This window comes from Electrophorus electricus, chromosome 1 (assembly GCF_013358815.1).
Source record: "Electrophorus electricus isolate fEleEle1 chromosome 1, fEleEle1.pri, whole genome shotgun sequence".
NCBI lineage: Eukaryota > Metazoa > Chordata > Actinopteri > Gymnotiformes > Gymnotidae > Electrophorus > Electrophorus electricus.
Genome location: NC_049535.1, coordinates 17,088,053 through 17,105,756, shown reverse-complemented (window position 1 = coordinate 17,105,756; position 17,704 = coordinate 17,088,053). Strand labels below are relative to the sequence as shown.

At 46.3% G+C, this 17,704-nt stretch overlaps 3 protein-coding genes across 7 annotated transcripts; 1 reads left to right on the top strand and 2 right to left on the bottom strand.

Annotated features, from left to right (window-relative positions):
• Positions 1 to 1,265: 1,265 nt before the first annotated feature.
• On the bottom strand, positions 1,266 to 12,501 carry ccdc40 (coiled-coil domain containing 40). 2 transcript variants are annotated; one of them, XM_035526242.1, is made up of 21 exons: positions 12,129 to 12,501; positions 11,929 to 12,024; positions 11,565 to 11,673; positions 11,116 to 11,183; positions 10,724 to 10,813; positions 10,425 to 10,508; positions 9,755 to 9,974; positions 9,150 to 9,307; positions 8,718 to 8,840; positions 8,161 to 8,282; positions 7,732 to 7,975; positions 7,370 to 7,552; positions 6,793 to 7,038; positions 6,248 to 6,461; positions 5,561 to 5,730; positions 5,174 to 5,265; positions 4,420 to 4,540; positions 4,064 to 4,252; positions 2,982 to 3,140; positions 2,367 to 2,504; positions 1,266 to 2,085 (listed from the first exon to the last, which is right to left on the bottom strand). In XM_035526242.1, exons 2-21 carry the CDS (start codon positions 12,022 to 12,024, stop codon positions 1,969 to 1,971), a joined length of 2,943 nt encoding a protein of 980 aa, XP_035382135.1. In that variant the 5' UTR covers positions 12,129 to 12,501; the 3' UTR covers positions 1,266 to 1,968. The 2 variants fall into 2 exon arrangements, with proteins under 2 accessions (XP_035382135.1, XP_035382129.1); XM_035526236.1 differs by having other exon boundaries at positions 11,929 to 12,501.
• Positions 12,502 to 12,603: 102 nt separating this feature from the next.
• On the top strand, positions 12,604 to 13,829 carry anapc11 (APC11 anaphase promoting complex subunit 11 homolog (yeast)). 3 transcript variants are annotated; one of them, XM_027012330.2, is made up of 4 exons: positions 12,604 to 12,692; positions 13,106 to 13,223; positions 13,494 to 13,635; positions 13,779 to 13,829. In XM_027012330.2, exons 2-4 carry the CDS (start codon positions 13,115 to 13,117, stop codon positions 13,792 to 13,794), a joined length of 267 nt encoding a protein of 88 aa, XP_026868131.1. In that variant the 5' UTR covers positions 12,604 to 12,692; positions 13,106 to 13,114; the 3' UTR covers positions 13,795 to 13,829. The 3 variants fall into 3 exon arrangements, with proteins under 3 accessions (XP_026868131.1, XP_026868133.1, XP_026868132.1); XM_027012331.2 differs by having other exon boundaries at positions 12,607 to 12,682; XM_027012332.2 differs by lacking the exon at positions 13,779 to 13,829 and having other exon boundaries at positions 13,494 to 13,639.
• A 615-nt stretch (positions 13,830 to 14,444) lies between these two features.
• Positions 14,445 to 17,689, bottom strand: LOC113578838 (mapk-regulated corepressor-interacting protein 1-like). Of its 2 annotated transcripts, none has more exons than XM_027012327.2 (4): positions 17,282 to 17,689; positions 16,176 to 16,294; positions 15,867 to 15,971; positions 14,445 to 15,624 (listed from the first exon to the last, which is right to left on the bottom strand). In XM_027012327.2, exons 1-4 carry the CDS (start codon positions 17,671 to 17,673, stop codon positions 15,560 to 15,562), a joined length of 681 nt encoding a protein of 226 aa, XP_026868128.2. In that variant the 5' UTR covers positions 17,674 to 17,689; the 3' UTR covers positions 14,445 to 15,559. The 2 variants fall into 2 exon arrangements, with proteins under 2 accessions (XP_026868128.2, XP_026868129.1); XM_027012328.2 differs by lacking the exon at positions 17,282 to 17,689 and adding an exon at positions 16,623 to 17,273.
• Between the last annotated feature and the right edge of the window lie 15 nt (positions 17,690 to 17,704).

The window sequence follows — 17,704 nt, the reverse complement described above, 5'->3', positions numbered from 1 at the left end:
CCCAGAGGCCAAACTCTAAATATATGTTTGTGGTTTTTGCCGAGAGACCAGTGAAGAGAGACAAGTGAAGAGGGAATTATGAGAGGTGAGATGTGATACAAGCATGCATGTTTCTGCACCTTTGACACTTTGTTCATATTCATCACTGCTAACTGGAAAATAACCAAGACGTTTCAAATAGCTGGAGTGTAGTGGCGAGTGTAGTGTAGTCATGGACCTGTGAAGTGTAGCTGGTTGTCTTGCAAAGACCCTAGATGCAGGGTGTCAGCATCTGGCTGGGTCATAGTTGTGTCTTCCAACGAGAACACGTATACAAAGCAAATACCTCCAAATCCTCACAGAAATGAGGAATCTGTCCACCCCGAACACTGATCCTCACAAGAGGACAGTCCACAGAGGACGAATGATTCTGTAAAGACTTCATATGTATCCCATATTCACAGGGAATATGTTTGCCACCCTCCTTCAGCTCTATATGCAATGTTATGCCAAGGAGACAAAAGGTGACACATTTTACTGTTAGATTCCTTGTATTTTCACTGTAAGGTGAAACCATTAAACAAATTTTGTAATAGTCATTTTTGGCAATCTTTACAGAGGATTTCATTCTTCCTGGAGAACAATTTATGATTAATGCAAATGTCACCCAAAGTTCATTACAGTTCAAAGGTAACACTTGCGTCTTTAGAACAAAAACTCCCATTAGCTGTCAAAAGGGTGAAGCACCTTGGAGGAGGACTGAATAATTACTGTAAGAAAAATATTATGATTTATTGATGCTGAATCAGACCATGTTGACTTCACATTTCCTGGTGACACAATGATGAAATGTGTTGAAACAGGATTATGCTAATAGCTCAAGGTGTCACTCCGATGTTACACAAAGAGCATCACATTCCATTCCTCCCTATTTACAGCCGATGACACTGAGCGATTTGGTCATATGCACGAGCCATCTCACACTCCTGCTCTAATGGGCTGTGTTCAGATAACAATAATACAAGTCACCACAGAGAATGGTTCAGAAATCGCCTTTACTGTTCAGTTGTTGGGGTTTTATGTAGTGCCTGCCCCATCAGGTACTATATCAAAAGTCTGTCCTTTGTCCAGTGCTGCAGTGCTGAACACGATAACAATTTTTCCTGGATGCACACTGGGTGCCTTGGTATGAACTGTGGATGAACAGATGTGTGTACAGCAGACCTACAGGTGTGTGTAGAGCAGACTTACAGGTGTGTGTACAGCAGACATAGAGGTATATGTACAGCAGACATACACATATGTGTACAGCATACATACAGGTGTGTGTGTAGAGCAGACTTACAGGTGTGTGTAGAGCAGACATAGAGGTGTATGTACAGCAGACATACACATGTGTGTACAGCATACATACAGGTGTGTGTAGAGCAGACAGGTGTGTGTAGAGCAGACATACAGATGTGTGTACAGCAGACATAGAGGTGTGTGTAGAGCAGACCTACAGATGTGTGTACAGCAGACCTACTGGTGTCTAGAGCAGACATACAGGTGTCTGTACAGCAGACATAGAGGTGTGTGTACAGCAGACCTACAGATGTGTGTACAGCAGACCTACTGGTGTCTAGAGCAGACATACAGGTGTGTGTATAGCAGACATACATATGTGTGTACAGCAGACATACAGGTGTGTGTCGAACAGACCTACAGGTGTGTGTACAGCAGACATACAGATGTGTGTACAGCAGACCTACAGGTGTGTGTAGATACAGGCTCCTGACTCCACTAGTGAAGTCTGAACACTGCACATCTCCAATACTACAGATCTACCGTGCAGTCAACACACTTGGCCATCAAATGACACCCAAAAGCTTGATTAACTGGATCAGGCCTGTTACATTAAGGTTGGAAGTCAAGGCCTAAACAATGACAGATAACCATGTGGACGTTTCCAGAGGGCGTGTATGAAATATTTGAAACATCTGTAGAGCGTTAAGCTCTCTTGGGCCCTGTGTGTGTGGGTGTGTGTGCAGACAGGAGGAGAGTGATCCTGCGCAGGGTGGGATGATGCGGGAAGTCCTGCCGCACACGCTCCAGAACGCCACTGACCTGTGGGCACATCACACACACACACACACACACACACACACACACACACCCATGCACAGACGTCATAGCTATAGAAAGCTAGCCAAAGAATCTTGCACAACAGCATGAACAGAAAATTGCTTTCTGTTTTTCTGCATAGAAGAACTTCTTCTGCATAGTTCAGTGCAACAGTTCCTTGTTCTAGGATGTCTTTGTATCTTGTGTTAGATGTGAGGTGTTCCCGAGTGCCTGCTCTTCTAGAATGTGTTGTGCTCTAGAGTGAACTGTGATGAGTTTCTGACCGCATGCAAACGCTCTTGCTGTCTCTGCATGGACACCTCCAGTGCAGGCTGTCCCGTTGCCACGGTGATGTAACGACCCTCCTTTACTGCCTGCAGCTGCTTTGCCCTGGCCTGCAGAGCCAGCAGCTGAGCCAGGTTCTAGAACAGTAGAACGCATGGTCAGGACCTCTGTACTGGAGAGCAGCAGGGTAACTTCAAGAGCAGAAGACAGCAGAACAAGTATTGAGGTTCTAATGCTGATAACAACAAAGAACAGAGCCAAGCTCTAGAAGGAAAAAGAGAACAAGAAACATAGTCAGGTTCTAGAACAGAGAATAGAGAACACACGGCTAGGTTCTAGAACAGAGAACATGTAGCTAGGTTTTAGAACAGAGAACACACAGTTAGGTTCTAGAATAGAGAACAGAGAACACACAGCTAGGTTCTAGAGAAGATGATGGCAGAAGACATAGCTTAGAATAACTGATCATTCCACCAGAAAAAAAGCAGAACACTCAGAGAGATAGAGCAGTCAACCAAGTTTGTGGCTGTGTTTATGTGTGTGTGTGTGTGTATGTGTGTGTGTGTGTGTGTGTGTGTGTGTGTGTGTGTGTGTGTTTGTGTATGGGCACTTACTCTCTCTCTTGTGTCCTGGAGGTTGCTGAGGTCACTGGTGAGGGTGCTGATTGTGTTGTGGAGGTCACGCATCACCAGCTCTTTCTCTTTCAGACTCACGGTCAGAGAACTCTGGTTCTCCTTCAGCTCTGCTAAAACACCATCACACTCCTCCGTATGCTGCCCACACACATGCAAACGCACATGCACACACATACGTATGCATAAACACACAAAATTCACACACCCATGGACGCATGCGTGAACATGCACGCACACACAAACACACACATACATGCATGCATACACACACACTGTACTGAAACACACAGACATTAGACCTGCATTAATTTCCACAGGATCCTTTAGCAAAGCCCTTGTATTTCCTACTCATGTAATATGGGTCAAGGCAACAGTAGGTGAAATAAACCCCTACGTTTGGAATGCCCTGCAATGCCACCACATACAAGACATCGTGCAGGCAGCGTTTTTCTGCTTCCCTCGATAGCCGAGTTAGACGGTGGCTAGACTGAGCTGTAACGGAGACTCCATATTCTGCACATTAAATGACTCTCTGGTTGAACAGCTAGCATGTATGCCAGGGTAACTAACGTGGGTAACGAGCAGAATTCGTTTTTCCAGCTAGTTTGGCACCTTTTCTGGACAGGGTCCTACCACATTGTTGATGGGTACACATAAGCACCAGTACACATAAGTCTGACATATTCCTGTTTGATTTGCTTCTCTCCAGTAATCTTAACAAAGCGTGCACTGGTGGTCAACCTTCACATCAGCATCCCACACTGGGAACAACTATTATTCACTAATCCCTGTGCAGTCTCAGGTCCCCTTAGAATGGAATGTTTTCACAGCCTATAGCGTGAGAGCTCCCTTTATAAAGTCCAAAGCTGTGTAGTATACTTGGCAGGGAACTATAAGGGCGAGTGGAATGCACCTTGTTCATGTTCATGTTACACATTCTTTTTACAACTACACACACACACACATATGCAAATATATAGTTTATATATATTGGTGTACTGTACTATATATGTTATTCTAACTACCTTTTCCAACTACAACACACACAGAGATACACACACCTTGTGCGTTTGCAGTATGGCGCGGCGCAGTGCTTGCAGTGTGTGCTGGAAATCTGTGTGTGTAGGTTGTTTACGATCGCTGCGGGCCTGAGCCTCGCTACGCGTGATGATGCTCTCACGCCTAGCAACCACGGCTTCCATCTCTCTTAGCAACCGCTCCTGCTGCTTCAGCAGCTGGGCGTAACGCACCTGAAAGCCCCCCCCCCCCCCACACACACACACACACAAGCACGCGCACGCACATGCACACACGCACGCATGCACACACACAGACAAATGATATATTACAAGTAATCCACATATAAACGGGTACAATTTATATAAATTAATGTGAATTAACACACACACACACAAACCTCCATGCGGTGTATCTCTGCCTTCATGGTGTGAATATCTCCCTTGCCAACTTCTGAGTCGACGGCAGATCGAGTCTCACGAACCAACTGGGTCTTCCTCTCCCAGAGCATGATCTGTCGCCTAAAACGCACACACACACGCACGCACGCATGCCCACACACTCACACACGCATGCACTCACACACACGCATGCATGCACACACACACAAAAAGGCACCTCAGCTGAGTTAGTTAGTTTGGTCCACTGTGTGTAATTAGGGAACAGGATGGTTTGGTACTGGGGGAGTGAGTGTGTGTGACTCTGTTTAGGGTTCAGTAGGCCCCTCTGTATTAGGGTGGGGGTATTGGGGTATAATTAGGGTGGGCATATTGGGGTGTAATTAGGGTGGGGGCATTGGGGTATAATTAGGGTGGGGGCATTGGGGTATAATTAGGGTGGGGTTATTGGGGTGTAATTAGGGTGGGGGTGTTGGGGTATAATTCAGGTGGAGGTACTGGGGCATAATTAGGGTGGGGGTATTGGGGTGTAATTAGGGTGGGGGCATTGGGGTATAATTAGGGTGGGGGTATTGGGGTATAATTAGGGTGGGCATATTGGGTGTAATTAGGGTGGGGGCATTGGGGCATAATTAGGGTGGGGTTATTGGGGTGTAATTAGGGTGGGGGTGTTGGGGTATAATTCAGGTGGAGGTACTGGGGCGTAATTAGGGTGGGGGTATTGGGGTGTAATTAGGGTGGGGGTATTGCTCTCACTCTGCCTCCACTAAGCTGTTGAGCAGTCTCTCCTTCTCCTCTTGAAGCTTCTCCAGACGTAGTTGCATCTCCACAGACTGTCTCTCTGCTTCCTAGACACACACACACACACACACACACACACACAGTCCTTTAAACTCACATCACACTGGTCACACACCACCTCACACACCTCTGCATTTCCGTATATGCAGACACTACACCACACATAAGCAGCTCACACAAAGTCCTGGATGTTTCTGTTTTTGTCTCAACCCCAAACTTTCTCCCACAGCAACTGTCTATTTACTACTACTAAATAAAACACGGTGTATGTATGTGTGTGTCACTGAGTGTTCACACTCCTCTGTGTGTGTGTGTGTGTGTGTGTGTGTGTGTGTGTGGTACCTTGAGCTCCTGTATGAAGCTGTTCTCCAGCAGGCTGGTGCTCTGTTCTAGTTCGTGGCTCTGCTGTGTGTTCTGGTTCAGGAGGGAGTTCAGTCTCTGCATGTCCAACATCAGAGATTTTGAGTGTCTCTCCAGCTCAGCTAACACCCGACACTCCTGCTCAATCTTATCTAGACACACACACACGCACACATGCACATACACGCGCGCACACACGCGCACACACACACACGCACCAAACAAGGCTATTTGGTGAAGACAGTTATGGATTAAGTTTATGGATCTGTCTTTACTTCCTATGTATGGTTCATTATGTGTGTGTGTATGTTAACTGTGTGTGTGTAGCATATATTCCTAATTGAGGTGTATTGTTGGATGGTGAGTTTTCAGCATAGTTTTCAGGTGAGTTTTCAGTGTGTGTGTGTGTGTGTGCATGCGTGCGTGTGTGTGTGTGTGTATGTGTGTGTGTGCATGTGTATGTGTGTGTGTGTGCATGTGTGTGTGTGCAAAAGTTGTGTTCGTGCATGCATGCATGCATGTGTGTGTGTTCGTGTGTGTGTGCATGCGTACGTGCATGCGTGTGTGTGTGTTTGTGCGAGCATGCATGTGTGTGTATGCATGTATGTGTGTGTGTGTGTTCGTGCATGCGTGTGTGTGTGTGTGTGTGTGTGTGTGTGCGCTACATACTCTCGGTTCGGACCCTCCTCTGCTGGAGGACTATGAGCTGGGTCTGCAGGGTTAGCAGGGTGTTGCTCTGGTCTTGTTTCTCCTGGTTCAGACTCACTAGCTCCCCCTGCTGCCTGAGCCAGAATTGCTGCTGCTCATTAATCTCCACCCCCACCTCCTCCAGCTGCTTACTAAGAGTGCTGGCCTCTATCTCTAGAGGACCCAGGTCCTTATGCTTTTCACACATACACACGCATGAACACACACACACATGCATGAACACACACACATGCACAAACGCACACACACGGATGAACACACACACAAACACGCACACACGCATGAACACACACACACACACACACATGCATGAACACACACACACACACATACAGAGAAAGAGAGTGAGATTAAAAAACACTACATTTGCAGAACCACTGAAACAGGGAAGTACATCAAATGTGATTAACCTGGAACACATTGTTTGTGTGTGTACAGTGTAATTAGTGTATGTTTTAGTATTGATGTCTAAAGTGTGCGCAAAGCATCTTGGCCTGAGCTCTCACCCCCGTGCTGGCCACTATGCTCTCCATCTTCTTATTGTAGACGTTGATGGCAGCCTGCTTGCGTTCGATGACGGTGACACGCTTGGCCACCTCGGCCTCGCCGCCGGACAACAGCTGGTGCCGGCGGCCAATCTCCTGCTCCAGGTGGTGCTGCAGGTAGGCCAGAGACTCCAGGCGCAGCGCCACCTGGCTGACCTCCAGTGCCACTGCAGCCGTCTCGTTCTCCAGCTTTGAGAGTTGGGCTTCCTGGCAGACGTGAACGCGGCACCAGACAAGGCTGAGGTTAGAGTCACGTCATATTGGGCAAGCAAGTGGGAGAAGAAAGAAAATCCCCAGTACACCTAATGAAATTTTTTTGACAGAACTCAGCCTCGGTTGAGGATCCTGCCCTCTTCCGCCCTCTGGTAGCCTGACATGGGTCCTACAACTCCATATTCCACATTCCCCAGCCACACAGTTCACTCTGTACAACTCAGCAAAGCAATCCGCCAATTGTTGCCGCAGTTTGAAAGCAGGAAGAAAACCAAAACCAGGACCTCTGCTCTGTGTGTGTGTGTGTGTATGGGGGGACCCTCACCCTCTCCCTCTGGTGGGTGGCGGTCTTCTCACTGAGAGCATGTGAGTACTTGGCAGCGTTGCCGAGGGTCAGCTGATCCTGCATCTTGCTCACGATCTGCTCCTCCAGGTCCAAACGCACAGACGACTCCTTCTCCAACTGCTTCCGCAAGATGGTCAGCTCGGACTGACGCACACTGCACTCCTGCAAAGGTCTCTTGATGTTTAATGCTGATATGGCATCAGTTCCTCCGCTGCCAAAAATGCTTTCTTGAAACACCACTGAAACACCTTTTTGACCAGTGTGTGTGTGTGTGTGTGTGTGTGTGAGTGTGTGTGTGAGTGTGTGTGCTTGTTGTGTGTAGGTGTGTGTGTGTCCCTCACTGTGGTCACTCTGCTCAGGCTCTTCTCCGTCTCCTGGAGCATGCGTGTGTAGGTGCTGTACATGGCCTGCAGTGCCTCCTGCTGGCTGAGCGACTGTGCTATGAGCTTGCGGCAGGTGACGCTGTCGAGTTGGGCGCGGTTCAGCAGCACGGTCAGCAGCTCATTACGCTCCTGCTCCTGCGTGATCGAACGCTTGTAGCCCCCCGCCTCTGTGTCCAGGGAACACACCTGCTGATTGGTCAGCCTAGGAAGGGGCGGGGCAAGACGATGACCAATGAGGCATTGCTGAAACTGGTAGGACAGTGCTGATCCTTGGTTAATGATGTCATCATAGTCATGTTGGAAAGATTTTTGATAATGATGCAACTTTTGGCTCATGTAATCTACATGCACAGACACACACGCGCACACGCACACACACACACGTACCGGAGGGCCTCCTGCAGGGTGGTGTACGCCTCATCTCTCCTCTTCATCCCCACCAGGCTGCTATTCCACTGCTGCAGCAGTTGCTTGTGCTCCAATATGAGAGAGTCCATCTCCATCTGAGCCTGGACACACACGCACATACGCAGACACACACGCACACACGCAGGCACACCCGCACACACACACACACAAGCACACATGCATTATTAAACCTCTGATGAAGTGGTGTGTTGCATTTATACACCTAATACACTCATGTGTCAGTACACAGTGAACATGTGTCGTCACACCACAACAAGCCTCTCAAAGCTACAGCACAAAATGGCTGGTTCAGTGTTCATTGTTCATTGTTCATTGTTCAAGTGTCGGTTCACAGGTTCTCTGTTCCAGACACACACATCCAGCTCATCAGATCAACCGGGTATGGTATAGAAAGGAAGTCCATCTAGAGCCCTGGGGGCGAAGGCACTCAGAGCTGTGGGAGGGGTGGTGTGTGTGTGTGTTTGTGTGTGTGTGTTTGTGTGTGTGTGTGTGCATGAGGGGGCGGAGGAGCTGACCTCAGCGACAGCCTCTTTGGCGGCCCGCGTCTCTGCCGCCTGAGCCAGCGTCTGCGTCTCGTAGCGAGCAATCTGCTCCCTTAACTTCTCCTCCTGCTTTGTCAGCCGCTCCACGTACAGGTCCTGCAAGAGCCAACCGAAACGCACCTCACCTAACGGGGGCCAATTGAAACGCACCTCGCCCAACGGGGGCCAATCGGAACATGGCTTCCGTGAAGTAGCCAGCCTGAAGCAGTCAACCCAAATCAGTGCCAAGTACAAAGAACATTTACATATGATTTACATTAAATAAACAATTTAACTACTTCACCATCACAAGCAGACTTACAACATTGCCAATGCATTAATAATGACCTTTTAAATAATGGAGAAACAACTGCACAGAGATTGAACTTTAACGGTGGCTGTGCGGTATATGTGCCCGTCTCTCACCTGCTTGTGCTTCTGCAGTTCAGCCTGCTGCTTCTCGACCTTCGCCTTATGTGTCGCGTTCTTCATGGTGATGACGTCGGAGCGCAGGTCAGAGGTCACGTCCTGCATGTAGTGCAGCCTCAATGCCAGGTTCTCAGCCTCCACTTGCAGCTCATACACTGCATGATGCAGACGCAGAGCATTAGAAGAGCAGTGGGAAGCATCTGGAAGTAGGTGGAAACAGGGGGGAACCGGAGGGGAAGCGGAGGGAAGCAGAGAGAAGCGGGAGAGTGGGGGAAGCAGTGGGAAGTGAAGCAGCTGCTGGGTTCTACTGGGCTTTAAAGCGTTGCTGTGTGGCCTATGTCAGGGAGCTGCTGCGTTTTGATGGATGTGTGTTGATTATTCTTATACACCTCTGCTTTGGGTTTGGCACCCCTACAGCTGTCTGTAGGGACTCCTGTGTAAGGCGTTGTCAGCCTGAGCTGGCTGGGTATTTATAATCAAATATACATTTTGACTTTTAGAATTACGTTAAGTAAGTAGTAAAGAGCTTTTTGAGTCAGAGTCAGGCTTAGGATCTCTTGAAGGAGATGCCATTTGGGAGTGGGAGTGCGTAAGGAGCTGACCGTGATTGCGCTGGGCGCGGGCCCGGCCCGCCACGCTGCCGTACTGGCTCTGGACCACCTGCTGCTGCTCCTGTGCCTGTCTGCGCTCGGCTCCGGCCCGGGCTCCGGCCTCGTGGCGGCCCTCCAGGCGGGCGTGCAGCTGGGCTAGCTCCTGCTGTGCCAGGTACAGCTCCACGCCCAGTTCCTTCTGCTGGCTGCTCACCGCTCGCTCCAGCGCCACCTACAGGGCCAAGATGGTACAGTCATGGGAAGCCTGGCAGTCATCCTTGCTGTGCTGGACCAGGATGAGCACTTCCTGCAGGTTGGCGACCACCACAAAAATTGAACACGCCCAAGAAGGCTATTTAGGGTCATATGGGCGGGTAGATGGTTCGGTTCTGGGGTGGTGAATTACGGGTGGGGCAGCAGACCTCGAGGAGGAAATCTGGTGGTCATTTCTCTGGACTAGAGAACCATGTGGAACCCTCCCTGACAACTTCATTATTCAAAACTTGTGACATAATTTAGTCATGAAATGGGGAGTGGGTGGTATTCCCAAAATAGTATAAACAGATTGTAATGGTTATGTCTTGGAACATGTACAGGACAAAGAACAGAAGACTGTACATGTGCTTTTGCAACAAACCAAACAAACGAAGTTATTCTATACAGCTTCAATGAAAGGGCTGACCTTTTCACTTAGCTCGAGGTTGAGTCTCTCTAGCTGACTCGTGAGATGTGTCTTCAGTGCAGACTGAAATCTCTTCATCAGAGGCTGTGGTGGAAATATCACACAATCTTAACGAGATGGTAGCATGAGATTCAGCACCAGCATATTCAACTTATTCCAATTACCGCAGTCAGAGTATATATATATATATATATATATATATATATATATATATATATATATATATATATATATATATATATATATATATATATATATATATATATATATATATATGATTAAAATAAAAAGTTACACACATGCTCAGGATCCAAAACAATGAGCTCCTCTTCCTCGTCATATTCCTCCTCGTTTTCTGTTGCCCTGGCTCCTTCGTCTCCCTCGCCACCCTGGAGGGGGCAGTTCGCCTCTGTTATCGAGGTTTTGTAGGCACAGATAATGTCAAAGAATACAAGACTTGGAACAGACTGATGAAACAATATTCACAAAGGACCTCTGGAGACTTGAACCAAACGACAGACAGGGACAGTTAGTTCTACAGTAACTTCTAGTGACATCCAAGGGTCTTCAAATCATAAACAAAATGCACGTGTGCTCAACGGCATTTGAGCACAGAAATATCAGAGAAGTGTTTGACCCTAAATGAGTTGCTTTATTAAAAAGATTATTGTGACCAGTTTTGCATCATTACCATGGAAGTAGCCATCCTGAAGTGTAGCAGTGAGGTTGCAGCCTCAGGCACGCTACTGCTGCCTTGCTCTGGAACACACAGGCCATGCTTTAGTTCACAGTAGACTAAAACCCTACTATTCCAGCAGACAAGCCCTACTATTACATGTGTGTATACATATACATATATATATATATATGAGAGAGAGAGAGATACAGATGATAAACCTCTCTCCGAAATATTCAATTTCTCTGGAAACTGTACTTTACTACAATTTTGAATCAATCTATCTCTCTCTCTTTCTCTCGCTCTCTCTCTCTCTCCTCTAAATGCTCAACAAACTTGGGTTAGGGTGACTCACAACCTTATTCTTGTATCTACAGCGCTTTTATCAAATCTAGACCCAGGGTCAGTATTTTAAATGCCCACTTGTACATACAATCATTTACACATGTATATTACAAGCAAACCTGAGTGTGTGTGCATGATTAGAAGCGTGTCCGAGGCGCTGGCTGCAGCATGAGAATTTGTGACGTCCCCAGCGCTGGTCTCCACCTGCTCCACCCTCTGGGTCTCTCCCTGTTTGTAAACCATCATGCCAGTTATTTAATTAATATCTTAATTGATGCAGTGATCAATTAATTATTAGAGCATTTCTCTCAGTATCACCAAGGAACAAACACCACCACACTCTTTTTGGTACCAATACTGAATTAACACTAACATAAAAATAATCACCAATATTGACAGTGACTACACTGGAGTGTAAAGAGCACCTAATGCCCAATGCCTCTATGGGCTGAGAGTGAGCCACAGTCCTGCACTAGTGCTGACCTCCTGGGCCGCAGTAACGACACAAGCCTCTGCCCCTTCCTCGGGTGACTCTGTCTTCTCTTCGTCCTGCCCTGCGATGCTTCCAACGCCGTACATCTGAAAACAGCACATTTATGAAACAACACGCATGGCATTAACAACAACAACAGCAACAATAATACACCATGGAAAACTAGCTCACTAACTCCAGGTTTGATTACCTTAGATAAGCCTTCCCTTCTCCTTCCAGAGTAATTAGCTAGGTTAGCTTTAACGTGTAAAAAAGCAAAGCCGAGAGAAACCAAAGGAGCCTAGACGGAACTATACTAAGAAAACACGTTATACAGCAGAAAGGTGACATTTAACGTTCATTCTGAAATCAAGGTAAAAGTCTCTCCGCACTGAACATGTTCTTTGAGAAACCTGTTGCTAAGAGACCGTAAACATCCGGAGACTATTAATTTTGATCAGTTACCGCCAAAACGAGCCTAATAACGGCAGCAGAAATACAGATGTGGTGTGATTCCAGAGGGAAGCGGCTTTTAACGTGTTGTGTGGCCTTTTAAGAATTCACGTGGAAATGAGTAAGAAACTGTAAATCACCCCGTCTCTCTCTGAAAACGTTTCATTTCGGTCAAGAACAATTGCTCCTCCCGGACAACAGGTGGCGACGTGCTGTTCGCCTGTTGAAGATGTGAAAAGCACCGAATCAGGAGCCACGTCCTGGCGGCGTTGTAAACAAGATGGACAAGGAGATGGAGAGAAGGGTTTAGCTGTACGGCTCGGTACTTCTTCTTTGTTCTGTGTATTTTTGATATCATAAAGACATCGCTTGTCTAAGTTGTCTTTCCTGTGGTTTGCTAAGTAGTTGTAACTGTTTCCAAGGTCTTCGTTACTTGCTTTTGTGGTTTTGGCTGAGCTAGCAACGTCTGTGGTGGCAGCCTACATCCCAAGATTATGGATTTTAAGAGTACATGTAATTACACATTTTTAAATACACGTTTCAGCGTAGTTTTTGCTGCCACGCAGGTTATCTAGCTTAGCAGACCTAGCTACTAAATAATTAGGGCGTGAAAGCTTTCTAAAGTGCTCGGATGCTTCGTTGTTTACATTCAGTAAACGTCTGTGCGTTTTAAAATGGTCGGATAGCTAACCTAGCTAGCTGTAGAATGTACATCCTTCCCACATTTTGTTGCAGAGCTTAAGAATGAAGGTCAAAATAAAGCAGTGGAACGGCGTGGCGTCCTGGTTATGGGTGGCCAACGACGAGAGCTGTGGCATTTGCAGAGCTCCTTTCAACGGCTGCTGTCCTGAATGTAAGTGATCTCCTTAAATCACATTAACATCTACGGAGGGGGTCACTCATTGGTACTGAATGGCAAGATTGTATCCTGCTGCCGTCTTTCTTTTGTTCTCACTTCTCAACACCATAGTGGAATTAGAGTGTGTGTGTATGTATATATATATATATATATATATATATATATATATATATATATATATACACACACACACACACACACACACACACACACACATAAAAATAAAAATATGCACTGCGGGATACTCTACCCTTTTGTATGCAGGTAAAGTCCCCGGAGATGACTGTCCTCTGGTTTGGGGCCAGTGCTCGCACTGTTTTCACATGCACTGCATCCTGAAGTGGCTGAATTCACAGCAGGTGCAGCAGCAGTGCCCAATGTGTCGTCAGGAGTGGAAGTTCAAAGAGTGAGAATTTCACTTGGATTTTCTCACTGCAAAAGCCTGTTTGTGTAGCTAAAAGCTTACTCTGCACAAACCACATTTTAATTTCTAAAGTGTTTTAAAAACTGTTTTTGCACAAAGTAATGGCTGTTCCTTTTTTTATTCAGGGGGGACACATCATGAGGTGATGAAATGAAATAAACTATTGCCATATCAAATTGGTGATTTTATTCTTTTAAAGACAATAAATATGTACTACAGCCTAAAACTGATAAATATGCTAAAATACATCATTTGTTTGTTTAAAGACTGGTAAAAAGATTAAAAGGTACAGTAACATTTAGCATATTAAAGTTCACAATGATCAAACACCATCAAACCAAAACTTTAGAGATTTCCTGAAAAAGCCAGTGGTGAAGAACATTTTTCAATACTCCAAATTACCACAGATGGGTGCGTCACACCACCCCTAAGTCAGTGTTTGGTCAGTGTGAAAGAAACGTTAAACTGCACTTTGCAGTCCAGTAGCTAAACATTTTAAAATATCATTACATGGAATTCTACCTCCAGGCTGAAAGGGAGCTAGGCTGGTATTACAGGACCAACATCTCTAGGCACCACCAAAACGAGCCAGCTTTTGTAAACATGATGTGTTATACCATTATACATCATCCCAAGTCCACGGCCACTCTTTATAAGAGGACATTTGCCTCACTAAAGATTAATTGTTGAGTGAGCTTCAAAATCATTCAGTTTAGGACTTGGAACATGAGCTGAAACTATCAGCCTAGGAGTGCTGATGCTAGGGTGTTGTGTTTTTTTGTTTTTTTATTTTTTTGATCAGTATGAATATAAGAATGTTTGGTCCTATATCACCTTCCTCCTCAAAGACTTAGACTAGGCTGCCATATTCCTGGAGCTGTAGTTTTAAGTCTGGCCACCAACTCATTATGCAATCTTTCCAGAGTTAAAAGGAACAGCAAAACATTTGTTTTTACAAAGTAACATGGACGACAGAATATTAATTATGAAATGGCCTAACTATCACGGTAAAGCGGAGCATCCGTGTTGGGTTTTGGATTCTTGAGGTCAGGAGTGGAAGTCATGACGTGTTTGGTCCTGCGTGGCCCGTAACTGAACAGCCTAATAGACCTTGCTGAAAAAGGGAGGGGAGGGAGGGGGTAAGGTGTCAGTGTGTCTGCACGACGTTCTGGCTGCACAGGGCTTAGGTGAGGTGGGTCAGAGCCTGCGGCAACTGTAAGCACATGCTTCTTCTGTGCTGGCTCTCCTTTGGCCAGTGAGGAAGGTGAGAGCGTTCAGTAAGATTTCACAAAAAATGTGTCGCTTCAGAGCTCCTGGACCAAGGGTGCTAGTCTGGTGTGGCTTTTTACACCTTAGTGCACACAGTGAAATAGAAAGCTCCTCGTCCTAAATTGGCTCTGTAGTTTTAAGATATCACAAATATTGGGTCCTGGATGTATGGTAAGGAAGTATTAAGAACAAGAGAATTGATGTAGAATCTGCATTGGTAGACAAAAATTATGAACAGGGAGAAAACATGATTGTAGGTCAGTGTTTCTACTCTGTGGCATTATTTCCAAATGACTCCCCAGTACATGATTACAGATCCAGGACATCCGATGGAATAGCTACATCCCAGATCTCATCTCTTAATCTAAGATTCCTAAAGCTCACGGACCAGGTCAAGCGCATGGACTGGGAAAACACGTTTGCACCAAGAACAAATGGAGCACAGAATACGCGCTGGAAGAATGCAGTATCTTCACAACTTGTATAACCTTAGACCAGATTGAATAGAGGTAAAAGCAGTGCAGGTCTTCAGTAGGTTCACAGCATCTGCAGAGGGACAGGGGCCTTCTACAAGTTGACTTAAAAACCAAAGGTGTTTGCTGAACACATGCACAAGCAGGCTGGATGGTCACTATGACTACGGTTTTTTGGAGTCTTGCGTATTCCGCCGTCTGACATTGTTTAAGTCCACTGGTGTGAAAGCTGCAAAATGACAACATGGTTAAAGCATAGGGACAGTTTCTTCAAGGTTTGTACATAATTTTACTCGATATTAAGAATGTGCACAACCAAAGCTATATCCCAAACAGCATAAAATAAAGAACACAGGACACCTGCATACTTCACCAGAGTTGGTTTAATACAATGTTTGAAAGTCTTCTTTAGAAGTGTTAGGCACTGCCATAACCTGCATTGGAGATGTAAAATAGCCTGTATCTACTTACAGCTAAGGTTGGGGTTTGGGGTCCTTTCCACATATTTCTGAGGTCCTTTATTGCTGCTGTCAGTACCCTGGCAGGACTGCATCTCCCTCATCACACACTGCCAGGCTTCAGAAATAAGATGCGAATACAAGGAAATTATGTTGTTTGCTACAAACAACCAGCTGAAATAACACGGCAGAAACCACTAAACAGTTTGGAAATCTATACTAGTTGGCATTCAGCTGGGAAAATATGGTAATTACTGACTAGAACGCAGGTTATTACCACATTGTAACATACGAAATAAGAAAACATGTACAATTGACATACTATATTGTATGAAGCGCACATTCTCCTCGTGTGCTGGAGTCAATAAGTCCTCTGAGTTGGTCGGGGAGCATGCTCCGGAGCTCTGTTTGTAGTTCTGTACCATCCTTGGAGCTGGTGAACTGACGACCAGAGACAGATTACATTTATAGCATTTAGCTGACGCTTTTATTCAAAGACTTACAATTATAAGTACAACTTCGACAATTGAGGGTTAAGGGTCTTGCTCAGGGGACCAACAGAGGCAACTTGGCAGTGTAGGGGCTTGACCCAGCAACCTTCCAATTACCAGTCAAGTACCTTAACCACTGAGCTACCATTGCCCAGATCATTTTATCCAGTGCCAAGTCCATGGCGACCTAATTAGTGGTTGTGATCACCGTCTATAGAGCAGGAAACGCGGGCGCATTTTCGCAGATGTGAGACGGGCTAGTCATTAAAGTTTATCACCTGTTCATTTTTGTTCTTCGTGATGTTAAGGAAACAGCTCTCCTCAGAGGAAGCAGCCGAAGTCTCAAGAGCTGGCTGCTAGAATTGTTAAAGCCTTTCCCCAAAGCGTCCTGCACTGACTTAACTGAAATGTTTAGTTACCTAACTAACTAATTATATAGGAAAACACTAGCCATGACTGGAGGAACGGGTTCTAGGCAGCTAAAGATGACAGAACGAAACTCGCCAACGTTAAGATGGCTAGCTAGCTTGCTAAAGTTAGACTATCTCCAATGTATGGTGGACACGGGAAATGTGCCACAAAGATCTCGGTTAGCCAACTAGCTAGCTTGTTTTTCCACATGCAAATGTGAAAAGTCCTAATTAGGTTCGTGTTCTGGCAACAAGAATATAAGTTATTTCGCCCCACTGAAAGCAATGGTTATGCGACGGCTAACGATGTCCTGCTAGCCAGTTAGCTAACGCTAGCTAACCAGCTAGCAAATTAGCTCGCTTAGCAAAGGTGCAAACGAAAACGGCAAAGATTTCTTAACCATTTACACAAAGAAACGTATTCACACATGTAAGGTCGAGCGTTCATCGCCCGTGTGCGTTAATCTTTACATTAAATGTCGCTGCAAAAAATGAATTTCCTGTGCGTTCATAAGACGCTCACTTACAAACTGCCAAGTGAAGTCCTTTGTACTAGCTGAGGCTTCCAAAACAATGTAGGCGGAGGGGGCGACAGTGCAGCTGGAGCAGGAGTTCCAGTGAGGGGCAACACTGCAGTGGGGGCAGGAGTTCCAGTGAGGGGCGACCCTGCAGCGTGGGCAGGAGGTCCAGTGAGGGGCGACACTGCAGCGGGGGCAGGTGGTCCAGTGACGGGCGACACTGCAGAGGGGGCAGGAGGTCCAGTGAGGGGCAACACTCCAGTAAGGGCAGGTGGTCCAGTGACGGGCAACAATGCAGAGGGGGCAGGAGGTCCAGTGAGGGGTGACACTCCAGTGGGGGCTGGAGGTCTAGTGAGGGGAAACACCGCAGTGGGGGCAGGAGGTCCAGTGTACTGGGTCATAGACCGTACTGGTCTTGGTCACTGATCACAG